Genomic DNA, 21,804 nt, shown 5'->3' with positions numbered 1-21,804 from the left:
TGCCTTAATATCAGTATCAAAACAGGGCAGTATTTGATATTACAGTTTAGTTACCAAGCCACTCTCATGAACTTGGGCACTCCTTGTATGCTACACCTAGCTGTGTTAATTCCTTGGCATTTGTTCATGAGATAGAACATTTTTTAGCCTTTTGATTAATAACCCAGCTTCCTTTGTGAGCACCTGATCTTTTACCCCAGGTTTCTCATAAAGTTCAACATATAAATCCTTTCTGTTGCTTAGAATTGTGAATCCTCACACCATCATCGCATATTTGTGCCTTGTGCTACCATGCCTGTGGAGATAGTTTTAAGCCTGGATATCAGTTATCAGCTAAAACTGTTGCTATGATTATGCAGTATGTTTTAAACTGTAGAACTGCAGCCCCTCTATGCCCATTTAAAATCAGTGATCACTCTAAAGTTCTGTATGTATAAAGAACACAACGAGAAACTTCAATCCACACTTGTCAACCTGCCTGAAATTTTTACCTCTCATCTATAAAATGGGAATAAAGTTAGTACTTATTCTTAGGGCTATTGTGAGGTAATGATAGCCACCACTTACTAAGCTTTTACTGCAGATACTGTTTTGAGTATTTTAAATACGATAAGGGATGCAAAGCACCTAGCATAATGCCTGGAATGTGCAGAGAGCTCCATGACTGGTAGCTATTATTACAAGTATAAGTATTTTAATAATAATGATAATAAGATAAATTAGGTAACTAATTTTTTTATAATTTGAATCTCTTTTACTAAGTTTTTTTAAAAATGTTCAAATAGTATCTCACAATACCAGTAGAAATCTCTAACATCAAAACTTACAAAGTCAAGACTATTTAAATAATTAAGTGGTGCAGTTAAGAATATGGGCCAAACTGAAAGAAAGATAACAGCACAAAGTTAATTCAAAATATAAGAACAGGGCTTCCCTGGTGGTGCAGTGCTTGAGAGTCCGCCTGCCAATGCAGGGGACACAGGTTCGTGCCCCGGTCCGGGAAGATCCCACATGCCGTGGAGCGGCTGGGCCCGTGAGCCATGGCCGCTGAGCCTGCGCGTCCGGAGCCTGTGCTCCACAACGGGAGAGGCCACAACAGTGAGAGGCCCACATACTGCAAAAAAATAAAATAAAAAATGAAATAAAATATAAGAACAGGTGGTAAATACAACTAGTTGCCCATGAGAAACTGGACACAGTGCTGGAAAAGAAATGTTTCCTTTCGTATGTGCTCTTTTACATTCTTTAAATATGCTTGAATGTACATGTAGCTCCTTTTCAAAATGTGCATTTTTAAACAAATGGAAGAGAAAATGGTAAGAAAGATTTTCATTGTTTGAAAATAGTATGTTTTTTTCTAGACCTACCCAAATTATACAACCTTAATGCAAGAAGATGTTCACCCTAGAACTATCAAGATACTGGGCAAATGCTCTTCCAGGTTTTCTCACAATGGGAAAAATGTAAATTTTGGAAATTAACATATATCACTTTATAAGTAAAGAAGGTTCAGTTTAGAAAAATTCCTGAATTTTCTCTGGACTTTTTAGTGGTTATTACTAATATGTAGCAAGAGAGTACTTATTGTGTTCAAACATTATGTAATTTAATTCTTGCTTCCAGGACGGGGTACATATTTTGCGAGGCTCAATGCAGAATGAATATGCAGGAATTCTTTACAAAAATTATTAAGAATTTCAGGAGGGTGACAGCAGAGCATGAAACCAAGAATGAGATCCTTTTGAGTGAGGGGACGTGGGTGACTACATAAGTTGCACACCCATGAAGCAGGCCTTGTTTGCAACACCCTTGTGAGAGATGTATTATCGTTATTGTTTTACATATGAAGAAAAGAAATCAAAGCTCTGAGTAACCAGTCTTCCTCAAATGTTACAGGATGTGAACTGTGGACCTGTTGTTTGAGAACTGTGGAGCCTGTCTCAGAGACCTCCACTTTTAATCACTGTAAGGGGAACTAGCTTCCAAACCTAAAGACAAATAATTCTTTTCCATTTTTACTGGCTAGTTAACTGACAGATCAAGGGACTAGTATTTAAAAACAAATCTATTTTGTTTTCTTGAAGACATTTACATGCAATTATTTTCCATACTTGTATTTTTCATATGGAACTCACCTTGTCTCGCAATTATTTGTGTGGTTGTCACCTTCACTACTATACTGTGAGATCTCTAAAAATAGAGATTCCATTGTATTTGTTTGTGGGTGTCCTGTAGTGACACATATTGAATAGATGTTAGGATTTAATTGAAACATTATGATTCAGCTGCTGAATAACTTATGCAGTTTTAGATTGCTTTAATTGAATATGATGTCCAAAGTCAGAAAATCTAGGTTTTGGAGCACCCGATTAAATCTAGTTCTAGCAAGTACCTGGTATTATAGAGCTTGGAAATAAGATTTATTAGAGTCATGATTATCAAGCTTCAGACCTTTAAGACTGTCAGATGGAAACAATACTCACCTTACTCTTTGTTGTTTCAGGGTTCAAAATAAATTTTATTTATTTATTGATTCAGGCCACGCAGCACAGCTTGTGAGATCTTAGCTCCCAGACAAGGGATTGAACCCATGCTCCCTGCAGTGGAAGCACAGAGTCCTAACCGCTGGACCGCCAGGGAATTCCCAAAACAAATTTTATATGAATGAAGTCATAATAATGCAGGCTTCCACTAGGTGTAAAGATCTTTGCCAATGGGAAAATTTGATTCCATACTCAGGAAGGAGTTGTCTGCTTCTGGAAGTAGTGAATCCTGTAGTAAGGAGGAGGTTATACTCAGTGACCTCCATAATCCCTTCCTGTCTATATTTTTAATGATTCTAACATATAATTAAGTGTTTACAGTCAATAACTAAAAGTGATGGGGAAATTTAGTACATGACCAATTGTTTTTTATTCTGGAGTAGGTTTTGAAAGTAATTATTAATTTGTTATATATAATGAATTACACCCTGTATTTACAGGGTCGATGCACAGATGTTTTCTTATTTCTGTATCCCAAAGGAAATGAAGTAGTAGTTTCAAATACAGTATAGTGATGGTTATAGTATAGAACAATTACAGATCCACGTCTGCTATTATTTTATTAAAAAATATTACTTTTTCTTTCTTATAAGGTTTGCTATATTCTTAAATGTCTTTTCATAGTATATAATGTTGCCATTTCTTTTTACCTTCCGTGGGCACATCTATCCAATTTCATAATAAGTATCAGTTAGAAGATATTATAACATTTTAGAAATTAATTTCACAGCCAAATATTCAGTAGCACAAATATTCCATAACATTAGATATAACTGCAAAAAAATAGCTTTGTATTTTCAGAATCTCTGCATTCTGGTGCCTGCACATATAAAAGCAGAAATTTTCCACCTGAACAATATTTTCTTCAAGCCCTGATTGTATGCAAAAACAATTTGCCCATGGTTAAAAAAAATGTTACTCTGAAAAAATTAAATGCTCTTGGAATCCTACTTAAAAACTCTGTGTTCCTTTTGGTTAAAGGTAGAATTAATTTTATCATGTAATTGTCATTTTGTGTTGAGTTCAGTTAGGTTTGAGGTTATATCTTAAGCATTTTTAAAAACTATGTTACCTTCTGCTTTCATTTTGGCATAACTTGTCGATGGACTATATAATTATAGTTTGAAGCTCAGTGCTTGATTCTGAATAATGAATCTGTGGAGATCTTAGAGAAGATAAAACCTGTGCTTGACACATGTAGAAACTTGATATCTCTTAATGTCCTTTTTTTTTTTAAACTATTTAGGCTACCTAAATGGAAGTCCCTAAGGCCTTGGCATATGTAAAGATGTGGCTTGCACAAAGGGTAGCACCTTCAAAATGTATTTGTCAAAAGCAATTTTTTCATAAGACACCATGACAAAGGATTTCATTACTACATGTCAATTCCTATTTGGAAGCTGGAATCAGAAGATCATGAGGCTTCCCTGCTTTCTTCCCATTGAGGGAATCGGTCATCATGTGTGAGGCAGGGAGGTTCCCTCAAACCTCTTTCTTATCTCTTGGCAAATTCAGGAAAATCAGTAAAACTAATCTTGGTCCCAACCAGATCCTTGACTATGTGTATATTTAGTATGTATAAGTGGATCCAAAGCAGGCCTGTTTTGGTCTCCATGGAAATAGATCTTCCGAAAAATTTGGCTTACTGGAAGAGTAATGATTAACATCACAAGAGGTAACTTTTTAGTCTTAATAACTGGAGGACTGTGAGACAGAATTCGTGGTTAAGGCAAGAGGATGTCTCACCGTTTTGTGACTTGTCTGTCTGGTAATGCCTGTGTACTGAGGGAATGGCCTCTCACGACTTGGGTCACAAATCGTATCATTTCAAAGAGTGATGATCTATGTCTAAAAAAAAATCTTTGTAAAGTCTGAACACAAAGTTAGTGTGATTCTAAACCAAGAAGAATTGAATGCTAACTTTGGATACTCAAATATTTTAACAGATTGACTAATTTAAATCAAACAAGTGTAGCGTGCTTTTTAACATTCGAATAATATTCAGCTTAAATGTATTTCTGGACTAATAGGCATTTTATATTAATCTTTTATTGTACTTTTAAAGGGCATATCACTTATTTGATTAAAAAGTCATTTATTACACAGTTCAAAGAATTTTGTCTAAAAATTTATAGACTCTAAATAATTATATTTATGAAAACCAAAGATGCATTCAGTGCACTATTTAATAAACATATACAATGTTCCAGGCAATGGAATTAGTGCTGGCATACCTGAGCAAAATTTACATCAGTGTTGTAAATACTTTAAACAGCATGTCTAATTAAATGACAGAATGACACCCTAAGTTTTCCTCCTTTGCCCCACTTATTTCCCATAGCTTGACCGATAAATTGAAGAGGTGCTAGTTTACTTTTGTTTTTGAGATTACTTTCCTTTGTGGTTTCAGTCAACGTAACTTAAGTCAGATAAAACAATTTGATTTGGGTTCAATATGGTGCTATTTTGATCTGAAGGTCAATTTACCAACAAACAGGAACAGTTTCTCATTATTTTCCTTCACCACTCCAAGCAGTCTTTGCTGAAGTCTTTCAAGCAGTGTGTGACCTCTGTTTCAATACTTCTTGCAGATTTCACAGGCTGTCACCACCACTCAGCCATCACTAACACAGACAACTGTAATGGAAACGGTAACTATGGTGACCACGAGGGAACAAATCCTCATAAAGCATGCCCAAGAGGAACTCCCACCACCACCTCCCCAAAAGAAGAGGCAGATTATTGTGGATTCCGAAATTAGGAAAAGGTGAGAAGCTTTTGCTCATGGCTTTATCCTCAAACGAAGAGTAATTGTTAAGCAGGAAAACTCATTTACAGCTATTTTGATGGCAGTGTTTTTACCTAAACAATATTTCCAGAAGCCTCGGGTGCCTATAATGTCAGTTAAGTTAGTGAGACAAATTATGAAGTAAGTTTTAAAATTTCCCTCAAGCAATCCCTATCCCAACAAAAACAGAATGCTTAATGGAAATACTATTTTCTGGATTGAAAGAAGAAACCACAAGTGATAGATGCCTTTTATCCTGAAAGTTTCCTTTTTTCTTATCAAGAGCCTGCTTGTTCAGTGCCTACTTTTGCATTAAATGCCTTTTTCCAGTAATGGAAAGGACATTTTCATGAAGAAGAAGTACACCTATAATAGACACGATCCATTCTGTTAGTTTACGAGAACATAATGTCTCAATCTGCATGTCCTATATCAGGAGTAATTACAGAACAGATTTCCTGTTCTTTGATATTTATAAAGTCTTATCTTGAAGGTGTTAGAATTTTTAACTGAGCTTTTCGTGGATATTCTCAACTAGACATTGTAGATAAGTTAGGTATTATGTAAATCAGTAGATACATTAAACTGATGGGAATAAAATTTCATAAATGCAAAAGCTAGCATGAAAATCATAAAAATGGTACAATTTCCTTTTCATGCCAATTATTATAATTCTAAGATTAAGAAAGAACATTAAAACATGCCTTAATGTTTCTAAGCAGCATGTGTTTGGGAGCACATGGAACATTTGACATTAGAATTCGTGTATACAAGGGTAGGGAAGCATGAGAAGAACATATACCCAAAAATAGCTTGTCAGATGTTTTAGGCAAAGGAAGAAACACCTAGAAAAGTTTTCAAGTACATCATTTAGGACTTTCAATACTTCCCTGTTAATCCGTGACTTTTAACCTACTTTCATAATTCCACCGTAGACCACGGGGCTTTTCTCCACGGTTGGAGCTCCTTGGCTGAGTGAACCCTCTCATTCAGGGCTCAGCAAACTGAAGCCTGCAGGCTCAATCCAGCCTGCTGCCAGTTTTTGTAGGGCTCATGAGCTGAGAACTGTTTTTAACATTTTTAAGTGGTTGAAAATAATCAAAAGAAGAATATTTCATGACATGTGAAAATTTCTGAAATTCAAAGGTCAGTGTGCACAAATAAGGTTTTATCAAAACAAAGTCAGACTCATTCATCTATGCATCATCCTTGGTTGCTTTCACATCAGAAAGGCAGGGTTGGGTAGTTGTCACAGAGACTATATGACCTACAAACCCCCAAATATTTACTATCTGGCCATTTACAAGAAAAGTTTACTGAGCCTTGTTCCAGTCAAATGGTTCTCAGAATCTTTGAATATTGGCCTTCTATTTGGGGCAGAAACTTCCAAGAACTCTACTCATTATAGTGGTTGAAATTTTAACATTCATTGATGGAGAAAGAATGTGACAGCAAAAATAAATCAGTAAAGCTCTTAATGAATTTGCTTTTTATTAATCCTAAGAGCATGGCGATTAATTTGATACCTTGTTAAATATATGTCTACAGACAATGCCTAGTGGGCACATGGATTTATGGATCCTTTGCAACAACCTAACAGCTCTCCAACAAGTTTCCAAGCAGAGCAATATGGAGACCTAGTTGATCTACCCCCTAATATGTTCGGGACCCTTCTAATACAGATATTAACAGAGCAACTTGATTCCTATCAATCTCTGTCTTCAAAAGCTTATTCTTGGCTCCTGTTTGGAGAATGTATTTGGTTAGGAAAAATGTGTTGTGAGTACTTTTTTGTTTTCAAGAAAGTGTGACTAGTGGTGAAATATTTTATCTCCTAAATTCTGTTTGTATCATATGCTCTCAGCAGTTTTTGTAAGTGCTTGGAAGCATGTTCAATTGGGAACATAAAGAATATATTACTTAAATAAAAGCTAACACTTATTGAGGATTTTATTATGCACTCAGCACTAGATTAAGTGCTTTGTCTGCATAGCTCATTTATTCTTCCCACTAACCCTCCCAAATAGGTATGGCTATTATTACTATTACACACAGCTTCAGAGTGCCTGAGCCAGGATTTCAGCTGAGGTAACCTGACTACAGAACCTGGACTGTGTTTCTTTTGTAGATAAATGACAAAGGTGATCTTATATCTTGGTTTGCCTGAATCATCCCAAATTACACCTTTTGTCCCAGCATAATTATATAAAGCACCAACTTTCACTCTCAGATGTATCCTGATTTGGACAGTAGGGTAACATGGACACTCTGTGCAAGACTAGATTGATAAGTTTAGACTGAACAAAGAGAGGAAATGAGAAAACATTTAGGAGCAATTAAATTCAGTAAGTGATCATTGTCTGCAGGATGGAATTTGGTTAAAATACTATAATGGTTCCAGAGGCGCCATGCAGACATGACTGAAAACATCATGGTGGCTAGTGATTCTCTCTTGTCCCAGGTGAGAACTACTAGTGTTTAACTGTCAAGACTGTAGTCTTGGCAATCTATTGGGTGCTGATTTTTAAAAAACGATCCCTTTTTTCAGCTTCTTTGACACACTACTGGTTCTACTCCTACTACTCTTTATCTGACTTGCTTTCTTCCTTTTGCCTAAGTCCTATGGTACTATCTTATAAATTCAAATCATTTTTGCCCTTCTGACTTCTTTATCTGAATTATCTCCTCTCATTGATTCAAGTCTGGCTCTAAATGAGTGACTCCCAAATTTCATAGCTCTATATCTGACTCCCTCAAATTTCACTTTTATGTCTCTAAATCTATGATCTGCATCCAGGCAGTGCTTCAATTTTTATTTTCATCAAATGCAAACATTTGTTGCCTCCAATTACCCACACCTAGTTACTCAGACATTGCACACGTATTTTAGTTATTATAACTCATTGACTGTGTGGCTAAAGAAGTAGCAAATATTGGAAAAATCATGGTCTTTGGAATCAGAATTACTCAGGTTTGAAATCTGCCTATTTTAATTACTAGCTTATGATCCCAGGCAAATTACCTAATATCTGTGCCTCAGATTCAATATCCTCACTTTATTGAACACTGAGGATTAAGTAAGAAGCATTTAATACAGTTGCCTGTAAGGTAGTTAGAATTCAGTAAATGCAGTAGCTGTTGTTCTTGTTTGCTTATGTGGATGTGATAGAGGCAGAGGCAGTGGTGGAAGTGGTGGTGGTGACTGACGTGTTGATGATAGTGAAGGTGATGGTTGGTGGAGAAAGTAGAGATGGTGCTCGTGGACTATTGGTGAAAAAAATTCCATAGTAAGCATCCTCTCAAGCTTACCAAATGTAACAAAAAATTGCCTTTTCATCTTCCTCTTCAAAACAGAATTTACCACCTGACTTCTCCATTTGTATCAGTTTCTCTTTCCTTTCTCCTTATTTATTATTATTGTTACACTATGTTATTGGGCAAGTGTCATCATTTTCCAGTCATTCTAACTGCCAGCGCCATACTCTAAGCCATATACCTCCCTGGGGCCAGACTTGCCCACCCCCCTTTCTGATCAATCTGCCTTAAATTAATATATCTAAAATTGCTTTTATGCTGACCCTCCAGACTCGAGATCCCCATAACTCCAGTTGTCCCCATAGTAAAACACAAACCGCTTCTTGTGGTATAAAATATTTTTCTCCCACCAGTTTTTTGTGTAGCTTCCCCGAAATCTTTCCACTTCATCCAGTACATTACATTCCTTTTTTACTCTATGCGTCAATGTCACCCACATATATTTTTCTCATCACCAAACACAACAAAGGAATCCTGTTGTCAGATTTTTTATATTTTACTTAGGTTCCATATATAGTACCATGCATACAATAAATAATCAATAAATATTTGTTGAAAGAGTAATAGAGTTCAATTAATTGTGATAACTAAAATTTTATTTTTCAGTAGCATTTAAGAATTCCATCTACTTCTTCATGGAATTGTTTTTAATAATAAACAAATGAACATTCTAATAATCTTTAATATTGTAATTTTACCCATTAGGATATCATCATTTGTTCAAAACTATTAAGGGATTTAAAATTCAGCTTTGTACCACACTATAATTTCTTAATTATCTAAGGTACATTTAGTTGATTCCTTAATAATGATACAATTTCTACATTTGTAATATTTACTGCATAAATTGTCCTCCTTACACTAAGATATACGAAAGTCCTTGATGACCTTGGGTCACAAGGTAATTATTTCTAATAGTAAATTATCCCTGCAGTTCAGTGATAATATTTTACATATAGGTAATTATCGGAGTATGGAACTCAGAATAAGTTAAAACTAGATCTATTATATAGTAAATTGGGATTTATCGAGGAGATTAGTTACTAATCACATAGCAGTTATTTAAAGAGACTTCACAAAAGCGTTCATTTACATTTTTGTATCAGCCAGGTGAAAACAATGGCAAATTGAATTGTTTTTCAAGTAAATGCTATCTCAATAAGGATAATGTTTTTCAGCTATGGTGTTAATAAATGAGTATCTTTGACCTCAAGGGAAGTAGAGAGATGTCTCGAAATACCTAAATTCACCGAGTCTCTTTATCTTCTTTTAGGTAAGCAGACAGTCTTAAGTTTGCTTTTTCTCTCTGTGTCCCACATGCTTACTAAATGGTGGAATAAATGACCTAGACAATTATGTACCTGCATAATTATTTTGTTTTCTATTTTTCAGCTTAATTGTGTTTTTTTCCCTTTTTTTAATGTCTACTACCTGAATGATGTTAATTTATGTCACGTCCTTGGAAGGAAGTTAGATAAGACCTGTCTTTTTGCCATTTTATGAGATTAATGCGTAAGCTATTTTTGTTTTAGATATTTATTTTAACTTTGATTCCCAAACTATAATCTGGAAGTTGTAAACTAGAACATTTTAACTTATGCAGAGAATCTAATTAGATGATTAATGTGTCTAAGAGCTAATTTTTTATTTTCTATATGATAAATTGATCCTAAAATACTTGGGATGTTGGACTCAGTAATAATATATTTTTTCCATTGGCACTGCCCAGTAAAATAAAACTTTGCTCCTTTTATCTAAGGAAACTAGACTCCAGACCCGTTCATGGTTACAGGTTAATTGAGGTCCAGAAAGGTTAAGCAACTTGCTTTCAGTTGCAAAATAAGGACTAGTGATGAGTCTCCTAATTTCCATTTCAGTGTTAACAGTTGCAATGCCCTACTTCTTTTTGTGTATTAGAGTCAAATGACCTTGGTCATAAACTCAAATTTCAGTTTAGAAACGATTTTTGGTGAATAATAGAAACCTTACATACCATCTTCAGATGTTCCAAAAAGATAACTATCCATTTAAGGTTCTTAAAGCTAATTTGTCATATAAGTCAACAATAAGTCAATAAATGTTTTGAAGAATGTAAGAATGTTAATTCTAGAGGCATGCTAAGTGGCCAGAGAACACTTAGAGCAGTGATACTCATAGTGCAGTGCATGAAACAGCAGCATCACTTGGGGACTTGTTAGAAATGCAGACTTGGAGGACGCTCCCCAAACTTGCTGAATCAGAAACTCTGCAGGTGGGCCCAGGAATCCTTTACAAGCTCTCCAGGTCATTGTTGATAAGCCTTAAAGTTTGAGAACCCTTGACCAAGAACAGCGGTTCTTATACCTTAGCATGTATCAGAATCATCTGGAGGCCTTGTTAAAAGGCAGTTTACTGGTCCCCACCAGAGTTTTTGATTCAGTAGGTCTGGGGCAGTGCCTGAGAATCTTAATATCTAATGAGTTCCCAGGCGATGCTGATGTTGCTAGTTCAGGGCCCACATTTTGTAAATCAGTGCACTAGAGCATCATCTTAGTTTCATCCTGACTCTTGCTTCTTATTTCCTCAAACCAGCCCCAATGATAGGAACCATTTACTCCAGACTAGGCTAAGTGATACTACATAAGATGCCACACAAGATGATGTCCCTTCTTATGACCCCTCTAGTGCTATATGTTAAAATGACCTTTTCATATGCCTGTTTCACCCCCTAGACTCAAAGCTTGCCAGGGCCAGGGTCCATATCTTACTCCCAGCCTGTTACGGGACCTTCTGATTTGGGGATGCCCAATACATGTTCCAAGTTGAAATGCACTATAATGGGAACTGGTCCTGTAAGATGCTACACATAGCTATGGATGTTTAGCTATAGCAGTTGTATGAAAATGTACTCTTCCAGAATGTGAGGCACAAAAAGATGCCAGCCAAGAGGAAGATAGAGCTATATTCCTGAAACCATGACATACAGTTTTGTTTGTTCCGTGAGTGAAGAAAATGGTAGTCACAATTATTCACCTAAAAGAAGAAGCATGGTTGAATGCAAAAAAGAGTTGATTTTTAATCAGAAGATGTGAACTACCACTATTTCCTTACTTCTGATTGTTTCCTTTACCCTCTCATACTCTACATGAAATGCTGAAACTGCTCTCAGCAAGGTCACCAGAGAACTCCTTAATTGTCAGCTCCAAAGGTCGCTCTTCAGTTTATCCTTCTTGAACTTTGTGCTGTGCTTGACAGTGGTAATTAGTTCTTTCTTGAAATTTTCCTCTTTCTCAGTTTCTGGGACATTGTTCTCCCCTGTTTCTTTTCTCCTCTTTGCTTTCCCTGTATGTATTCCCATTCTCCTCTTCCAATCCCTTTCATGTTGGTCTCCAAAAGACTCACATTTTGGCTTTATTTTCTTTTTATGATACTTTCTTTTCCAGGGTGATATCATTTATAATCCTGCTTTTATCACACATCTATACCTGCTGTTTTCCAAATTAACATCTCTAGCTTAACCTCCTTCCCGATGCTCATACCTGTAACATCCAAATGTTTTTTGGGCATTTCCACCTGGACTTCTTACAGAAATCACAAATGAAGTTCTGCAGTTTAGACTACTCATCTTTAGAGACTGTCTTTCACATCATAGTTCCTAAAAACAGCACCTTCTGGACTGCTGCAGTGTACAACCTGTGCAGCCACTCACAGTGGTCATGATATCTGCCACCTCCCTAAGTCCGTTCAATTCTCTTTAGTGTATTTGTTCCTTTACATCCAGGCTGCCTTCCCCCTAGTTAAGTCTCTGATAGTTTTCTGCATGAAATTATTAACTGATTTCTGTGCCTCTACGCTCACCCTTCATATCCATACTGTTCACAGCCTCCTGAGATATATCTTAAAAGGCAGTTTTAATTAGATCATTCCTCTGCCCGTGGTTCTTGAAATGCATAGTACAGGAATTCCTTTCTGATCTTTGACTGCCTGACTCTCCAGCTTCTCTCCCTTCTCCCCTACCCATTTTCTTATATGCCAGTGCTACTCAAAATAGTCTGCAAACTGTTTATTACCAGTACACAGTGAGGTGAAGAGCTGGAGCCAGAATATAAACCAATGCACCGCTTCCTTTGTCAAGAAAGTTTTGCAATTAAAAAGAAATCAGATGAAATCGTATGCTTCGTGACTATTTATGCTCTAGTGACTTTTCTTGTCACAGGCTACTAACAGTTCACAGACTGGCCACAAACTGCATTTCAAATGGCACTGCCCTCTGCTCAGGTTTAATGAACCACCCTCTGCTCTCCAAATGCTCTGTATTCCCTCAGACTTCTGTTTCTTTGTACCTACTGTTCTCTCTATTGAAGATTCCCTTTTCCTTACTTTCCCTTTTCCAGCTGCCACATTCCTTTTCCCCAACTAACTACCTTCTCTTTCTGGGAACCTAACCTCCCAGACATTTCTCAGCTTTGACAATCCTTCCATTAAAACACTTGCAGAATTTTATTGTAATGATCTTGTTTTTGCATATTTGTATCTCCAGTAAACTCCTTGAGGGCAGGAGCCATTTATTTGCAACTCTAGACCGACAGCACTTAACCCAGAAGTTAGCCCATTGGAGGTATTCAGTAAATATTCATGGCATATCAGATGGGTGTTTGTCAGTCTTGTCAGGAAAACAGAAACCACTCTAGGTGTTTCAGAGAGAGAAATAATACAGGGAATTGTTGAAGGAGGTGATGAAAAGCTGGGAAGCAGCACAGAGGGACAGTGAGGCAACTCAACATACAAGCAGCATCAAGAGGCTGCTCATTTCCCTAGAGATAGAGGAACACTGCAGGGGGGATGGTACCAGAGTCCCAAAGTTGGGGCCTTCAAACAGGGACTAGCAGTGTTAGGACTGCCAGGCAAGAGCTTGGACCTGGGGAGGGAGGGACCATCCAGAGGAAACTGAAGCCACAGTGGAGATGAAGCTGCTCTTAGAAATGTCAGCAAAAGTTGAGTGTGAAGGAACTTGGCTTTTCTCTTCCTTCCATCTTTCGGTATTCTGCCAGTGCCTCTAATCACAAGCCAGGGGGAAGGCGATGGCAGAAAATGTATATATCCCTCTGGTACAGAGAGGATAAGAGAAACATGAAGAATGGATCTGAAAGAGCAGATGGCCCTGTGACTGCACAGAGATGGATTCTGGCCTTGCATCTTCCACTCATCACCTATGTGACTAAAGCAAGTAACTTAATCTCACTCAGAATCTATTTCTTCACCTCCGAAATGGAATTTATATGACTTTCCTTGTTGGCCCTCATACTGGAAATTTTACTGTATGTGTCTCTCTTTTTTTTTTTTTTTTTTTTTTTGCGGTACTCGGGCCCCTCACTGTTGTGGCCTCTCCCGTTGCGGAGCGCAGGCTCAGCGGCCATGGCTCACGGGCCCAGCCGCTCCGCGGCACGTGAGATCCTCCCGGACAGGGGCATGAACCCGCGTCCCCTGCATCGGCAGGTGGACTCTCAACCACTGCGCCACCAGGGAAGCCCTGTATGTGTCTCTCTTGATGACTATTTAGGCAAAAATATACACCCTCTCCCCAGGAGAAAGTTGAGTTCCCAATTATTAATTTAGAACAGGTATCTTCCCATTACCACATTTGTGTTATAAGAGAAACTATTCTTATTCTAATATTTTCTGAGAATATTCTTATTCTGATGTCTTCCCTAGTCAGCAACCTGTATCTCTATGAATCAATACACATCATTTCATCACAGGCAAGTACAATGATGTCTGGCTCCTATGGACTGAATTGTGCCCCACTTCCCCAATATTCATGTCTTGAAGCCCTTACCCCAATTTGATGTTACTTGGAAATGGGGTATTTGGGGAATAATTAGGTTTAGAAGAGGTTTTGAGGGTGGGGCCTTCATGATGAGATTAGTGCCATTATAAGAAGAGGCGCCAGAGAGCTTGTTCTCTCTCTTCCTTCCTATGTGAGGGTACATTGATAAGGCAACCATGTACAAGCCAGGAAGAGGTCTCACCAGAAAGTAACCATGCTGACACCTTGATCTTGAACTTCTGGCTTCCAGAACGATGAGAAAATAAATTTACATTGTTTAAGCCAGTAGTCCCCAACCTTTTTGGTACCAGAGACCAGTTTCATGGAAGACAGTTTTTCCACGGGATGGGGTGAGGCAGGGGGATGGTTCAGGTGGTAATGCGAGCCATGGGGAGTGATGGGGAGCAGCAGATGAAGCTTTGCTCACTTGATGCTCACCTCCTGCTGTGCGGCCCGGTTCCTAACAGGCCACAACCGGTACTGGTCCGCGGCCCAGGGGTTGGGGACCCCTGGTTTAAACCACCCATCTATAGTGTTTTGTTACATCAGCCTGAGCTAAGACACTGGCTTTGTAGGGCCATGCGTTTTGCTTTGGGTTTTAGCTAAACTTCATAGAGATGCTCACTAGAAGAAGTAAATGAATGGAAACAACTCATGATGCTGGGGAAGTAGCAGTGGGACAGTGAGTACACATCAGATTTAAATGGTATTCTGCATTGTACCAGATAGTTTCTAAACCTTGACTGGAAGTTATTTAAACTTCAAAGACCCATGAGATAAAAGCATGTTGAAGTCCTTTAAACTCAGTGAGCTTGCACACTGAGGGTATTTAAAGTTTAATTTGCTTCCCACAAGGTCCAAGGCACCACTCAGTGTATGGAGGGGTTCTTTGAACACTCCTGTAGTCAGTATGAGTCCACAGTATTTCAACAATGTAGTGACAGCAACATTAGTTTTCTTGCTAATTTTCATATTCATTCAACAATATCTAATGGATCACTGTGATGTGCAGAGCACTCCAGTTGCTATGACCAAGAACCATATTTAGTCCTTCCCTCAGGAAGCTTGCATTTTAATAGTATAAACTATGTCATGAAGAAGTACCAATAAAATGTTAGAAAAGTCATAAGGAAGAAAGGATCACTTCCAGTCCTGCTTGACAGTTGAGCATGGAAAGCTCATGGAGACATTAGCATCTGAGTAGACTGTTAAAGGATAGGGGCCTATTGGACTCAAGATTAGGGAAAAGGACGATGCAGATACAGGCTGTATACAAGTGGCATTTACACAGGGTTGTGGGTGTTTGTTTGCTTAGAGCAGAAATATGCAGTATTGGAAAGAGAGAAGTAAGGGATGAGGTTGAAAAGGTAGGTTGAGTTCATTGTGGGAAAAAAAAGAAAGGTACTCAATGCCAGACTAAGGAACTTTAGTCTGGTTATAGAGAGCCAAGGCATAGTTTTGAAAGAGAGCCAAGCAACATGGCGACTGTGAACCACACATGTGGACCCACCTATGTGTTGGGAGAGATAGACCATCTTAACTTTATAGTGCAGGGAGGTAGTCAGCAAATTTTTTCTCTAAAGAGGCAGACGGTCCCTATTTTAGGCTTGTGCACCACATAGTTTCTTTTGCAAGTGCTCAATTCTGCTGCTGTAGGGAAAAAGCAACCATAAACAATATGTAAATGACGAGTGTGGATGTGTTCCAATAAAACTTTATTTACAAAAACTAGTGGCAAGCCAGATTTGTCCCGTGAGCCATAGTTTGCCTATTCCTGCAATAAAGGGTGAAATAGATGAGATTATTTTGCTGTTGATGATTCTTACGTATTTGCCTTTTTGTCTTTGTTACAGCTTTCTTTGCAGTTTTCATTCTGGTGATTACAAGAATGGCTTTTACTTTACCAGTCCTTAACAAAACACTAAGATGAATAGATCCACTCTCAAATGAGGAAGTGAGAGGTGGCCCAGGGGCTGGCTTAAAGCCAGCAGGAAATAGTCACGGAAGGCACTAATCACAGTAGCTAACATGTATGATTTCTACCATATGTCAAGAACTCGTCTAAATATTTTGCACGTTAACACACTTAACCATTAAAAGAGCATTATAAAGTAGTTTTTTATTGTTGTCACTCTTTGCCAATGGGAATAATGAGGCACAGAGAGGTGAGGTGACTTGTTCAAGGTCACAAACTTTACAGGAAGCAGTGCAGTCAGGGTTTGAACCCAGACATCTAGCACAGGATGCTGCATTCTTTTTTTTTCTAATTTTCATTGAAATATAGTTGATTTACAATGTTGTGTTAGTTTCAAGTGTACAGCAAAGTGATTCAGTTTTATATATACATATATATATATTTATTCTTTTTTTTACATTCTCTTCCATTATAGGTTATTACAGGATATTGAGTATAGTTTGCTGGGCTATACAGTAGGTCCTTGTTGGGTTGGTTATCTATTTTATATATAGTAGTGTGTATATTTTAATCCCAAACTCCTAATTTAATCCTTCCTCCCCCTTTGATAACTGTAAGTTTGTTTTCTATGTCTGTGAGTCTATTTCTGTTTTATAAATAAGTTCATTTGTACCATTTTGTAGATTTCGTATATAAGCGATATCATATGATATTTGTGTTTCTCTGTCCAGATTACTTCACTTAGTATGATAATCTGTAGGTCCATCCATGTTGCTGCAAATGACATTATTTCATTCTTTTTTATGGCTGAGTAATACTCCGTTATATTTATATTACAACATCTTCTTTACCCATTCATGTCGATGGGCATTTAGGTTGCTTCCATGTCCTGCCTATTGTGCATAGTGCTGCTATGAACATTGGGGTGCATGTATCTTTTCGAATTATGTTTTCCTCTGGGTATATGCCCAGGAGTGAGATTGCTGGATCATGTGGTAGCTCTACTTTTAGTTTTTTAGGGAACTTCCATACTGTTTTCCATAGTGGCTGCACAAATTTACATTCCTACCAGCAGTGTAGGAGGACTCCTTTTTCTCCACACCCTCTCCACAGGATGCTGCATTCTTGAACTCTATGTCATGTTATCTATAATGAGAAACTAAAGGTAATTTCATCAAATTATTTAGCTGAAAATAAAAGATTGACTGAGACTGTTTACTACTTTACTGAGGTCTGTCTGTGGAAATGGTGCACTTACCCTAGATTATGGCTGTTCTACCTTCTAAGTCTCATGGCTGTTCTACCTTCTAAGTCTCATAGACTCTATGGTACCACTGGAGCATTTGGCTATATCTTTAAATACAGAGATCTTTATCAGTGAAAAAGATTTTTCCTTCAAAGTTAGGTATCTTTTTCAGTATCAACACATAGATGGAGTCCCATATAATTGAACTGTTTTTCCAGGTGCAGGACTTCTAGTGCTAACCATGGTCTTAACCTTATTATCTGTCATAACCTTTGCCATCTATGCTTAATCAGTTCTAACATCAGAAAACACATCAGCTGATTGGAAATTTGGGGACTTTAGGAAATTAAGAAAGACTGCAAAGTAAAAGTAAACTGGGAAAAAATAATTATTTCATAATGCCATGAGGGTATGAACTAAATATCATAGTTTAGGTTAATAAAAATGTTCAGAGTTAGTTAATGTCCTAGTGTTAGAGACTCCAGTCAAATTCTGGCATAATCCAAAACAGCACAGTAGTAACCACCAGACTGTACTGTATAGCAACAAACAGGAAGTTCATGTTGACTTTTCCTTAATATTTAAAAAAAAATGGTTTCCCTTTCATTTGGAACAAAGGAATATAAGTGTAGTGTAGTGGAAATCTTTGGATTCAGACATACCTGGTTTTGAATCTTAACTTCATATTTCACTGTGTGTTGAAAGTAAAGGTTTCTGAAGCTCTCTGTTCTTGATATAGCGATGAAGATGAAGATTATAATAAATAGCGTACACAGTTATCATGGGAGATGAATTAATTTTTTCTTTGTGAAAGCATGTGACAGGAACAAGATGCTTAAAATGCTGTTTTTTCCTGTGAATTTGATTGAATGTTAAATTAACATTTTAAAAACTTAATCTTGGTACAGGAATGTATTTATAGGCAGATTTATAGAACACAAGTGTCTACATACTTATTAACGTTCAAAAGAATAGGTAAGATTAATGAACTGGGAAAAAAATCCTGAGTTATGAAGTCCAGAAAATGCTACTGTATTATTTGGATTAAGTGTTTCTCCCCAATTTGAAGACATTTTCTCAAGGGAATCTCTGTATTATGACTTCAAGATACTTTTGTGTATACGTTTAAATGCCTTTCTCACATGTTCCTTTTACACCATTTTATCTATATCTTTGGACATTTTATGTTTCTCTGTAAGAGAACTCGCATGAAAAATCCATTTGTCACCATGTTATCATTATGTAGATAAGAAAATATAAATAAGAGAAGCCAAATTCAAGTCCAGACAAGCTGTGAAAGGGAATGTGCACCCTCTAGTGCCCACATTTATTTCTCACAAGAGCATATACAGCTTTGCTTTTTGTTTTCATCAATTTTAAATAAACATCAAATTTGATTTTAAAATAAATGGCTCAGGGTTTTCAACTTGAGCATATTACATTGTATGATTATAGATGTATTAGTATGACAAGATTTCATCTATCACTTAAAAAAATATTTCCATTAACCTGTGTTAAGATGATTTTCTTGCACAGAACTGTGTTTCAAAGGGACTTTGATTTTACTGAAAATGAAAAATAGGCTCCACGCATCTGTGGCTTAACAACATTTTATTTCTGGTCCTCTGGATCATGCAGTTTTTGTCCACATGCTTTCATACTCTTTGGCTTTATAACTAATTCCTCTAATCTAGCTGGTTTTGACATATTAGAATTTGGGGGATTTCCTTAGTTTTTTTTTTTTTTTTTTTTTTTTTTGCGGTTCGTGGGCCTCTCACCGCTGTGGCCTCTCCCGCCGCGGAGCACAGGCTCCGGACGCGCAGGCCCAGCGGCCATGGCTCACGGGCCCAGCCGCTGCGCCGCACGTGGGATCCTCCCGAATCCTGGCACGAACCTGCATCCCCTGCATCGGCAGGCGGACTCTCAACTACTGCGCCACCAGGGAAGCCCTCAGTTTTTAAGGTGTGTTTCCCTGAAAGTTATATTAACAGAAGATGTAAAAGTGACTTCTTTTCAACCATATCACATTTTAGAAATAAATATTACCGATGTATTTTTAAATGATTGAGATTTGTTACCAAATTAAGCTAAGAAGATTATGTTCAAGTCATTTTAATCTACCACTTGTTAAAATATTTTAGTTGTTTTACTTTTTGCAGAGAAACAATATTTTTGTAGGAGTTTTATTCTGTTCAGTACAATTAACTATCCTAGAGGTACAAAGATTAATAGCAATGCCAGATAATGCATGGAGAGTTTTCTGGCATTTATAGCTTAAAAATATTAAATTGCTGGGTTTGTATTCAAGGGCATGTATTTTAAAAGGCAGTATTTTATACACATTAAACATGTAATTTGATTTGCCATAATTGACAATGAAGAAGATGCATGATTTTAAGGACAAACTTTATGTTTTGGACTAGAATCCAGATTTTGAAGCACATGTTAAATAAGGCATATTTTAGGACAAGGTAAACTACACAGAAATTGATTTTTTAGTATCTTTTAAAGATGCATTTCAGCACAAACTGGAATCATTAAATTTTACTGTACCGAAACGATTTTTTTTTTTTTTTCCCGCTATGCGGGCCTCTCACTGTTGTGGCCTCGCCCGTTGCGGAGCACAGGCTCTGGATGCGCAGGCTCAGCGGCCATGGCTCACGGGCCCAGCTGCTCAGCGGCATGTGGGATCTTCCCGGACCGGGCACGAACCCGTGTCCCCTGCATCGGCCGGCAGACTCTCAACCACTGCGCCACCAGGGAAGCCCCAAAACGTATTATATTATGAGTGATGTGCTTAAACTTATATAAAACTGGAAATACATTTAAGCTTGTAAATAAGATCACGCAAACACAAGGAAAACAGATTATTTGATAGGACTGTTAATGTGGCAGGTTTATATTAACTGAGGACAGTGTTCTTTCCCATTCGTTATATTTTGTTTCAGGTGCTGTGTAAACTGTCAAAAAGAGTTTATAGGGTTCTTATTATAACTGGGAAACATAACATCCTTAGATGTTATTTAATTTGACTGCTAGCTGAACAGACTAATTTAATTGGAATATCAAAGCTCCAGTGTAAGCAAAGCTGACCTCAGCTTTGTATCTCAGGTCAAAATCGCTTTAATTAGTGAGATAAATAAATACACATTTAAGAGTAATTTTTTAAAAGTCCTTGTTAGTTTTTATTTTAAGACCAGTTTGATGGAAGCTTTGTAATTTTTGAAATTTAAAGGAAGAAGTAAAGGAAGATCAGAGAAGTTAAGTCATTTGTCCAAGGTAGCAGCATAAAGATTAAGATGGGTGATTAAAACTTGTGACAGCTGACTTTCAGTTCAGTGAGTTTGCACTGCACCATATTTACTTTACATTTAAAGCACACACATTTAAAGCATACACGTACAAACACATACATTCACAAACATTACAAAAAAAAATTTAAGGCAATCATTTGTCCCTGTTTTCCCCCTCCCACCAAGGAAAACATGCCCACACTATACAAACACGTGCATATATCTGTGTGTGTATATAAAAACTATCTTGATTTAAGGGAGGTAGTTATCTAAATGTTAACTTGTTTTCTCCTGATTAAATAGGATTTTTCCCTTTAATAATATTGTATAACTGTAAAAGTACGATAATCACCATATACTCAGCACATCTCAAAATCCTAGAAATACTTGATATTTTAGCCATAACAAGGTTTGTATTGATTTTTTAAAATATTTTTAAACAAATTTCATTCAAAAATTTATAACATTTCTCTGGTTCAAATTTAATTTGTATTCTATTTATTCAATTTTTAAAAGGAAGTAACATGTGGAAACATATGGGAGGGAGGGACCAGTTTCCCCAGAAGAAAGGTTGAAGGGGAAAGAGTAGGGAGAGGTTGATCAAGAAAACCTTCACAGAAGTTGTATATCTTGGACAGAGTCTTGAAAGATGAGTAGGAGTTCATCATATGGTTTGCCATCCAGAGAGTAGCCATATACCAATATGGAATTAAAACGTGTTCTCATGTTCTAGAAATCTGAAGAAGAAAGATGATTATTAAAAAATATACTAAACAAAATTTTAAAATCTTACCTCACCTCCAGGAAGGTTTCTTCCACATTGTAGTACCAGTAAAAAAGAGTCATAGTTTTGTTTCCATGAACATGAAAATGTGTGTTCAAGCTAATTGACATGTAC

The 21,804-nt window shown here is 37.1% G+C and overlaps 1 protein-coding gene across 1 annotated transcript in view; it reads left to right on the top strand.

The window, feature by feature from the left end:
- DMD (dystrophin) overlaps nucleotides 1-21,804 on the top strand; it is a 2,099,690-nt gene that overhangs the window by 654,174 nt on the left and 1,423,712 nt on the right. Inside the window, exon 17 of the mRNA XM_032618871.1 lies at nucleotides 5,135-5,310. Within this exon, the coding sequence (XP_032474762.1) occupies nucleotides 5,135-5,310 (176 nt within the window). The remainder of the gene's footprint in view (nucleotides 1-5,134; nucleotides 5,311-21,804) is intronic.

Source organism: Phocoena sinus, chromosome X (genome assembly GCF_008692025.1).
Source record: "Phocoena sinus isolate mPhoSin1 chromosome X, mPhoSin1.pri, whole genome shotgun sequence".
Lineage (NCBI taxonomy): Eukaryota > Metazoa > Chordata > Mammalia > Artiodactyla > Phocoenidae > Phocoena > Phocoena sinus.
The sequence above is the reverse complement of the archived record's forward strand: the minus strand, read 5'-3'. Positions and strand labels throughout refer to the sequence as shown.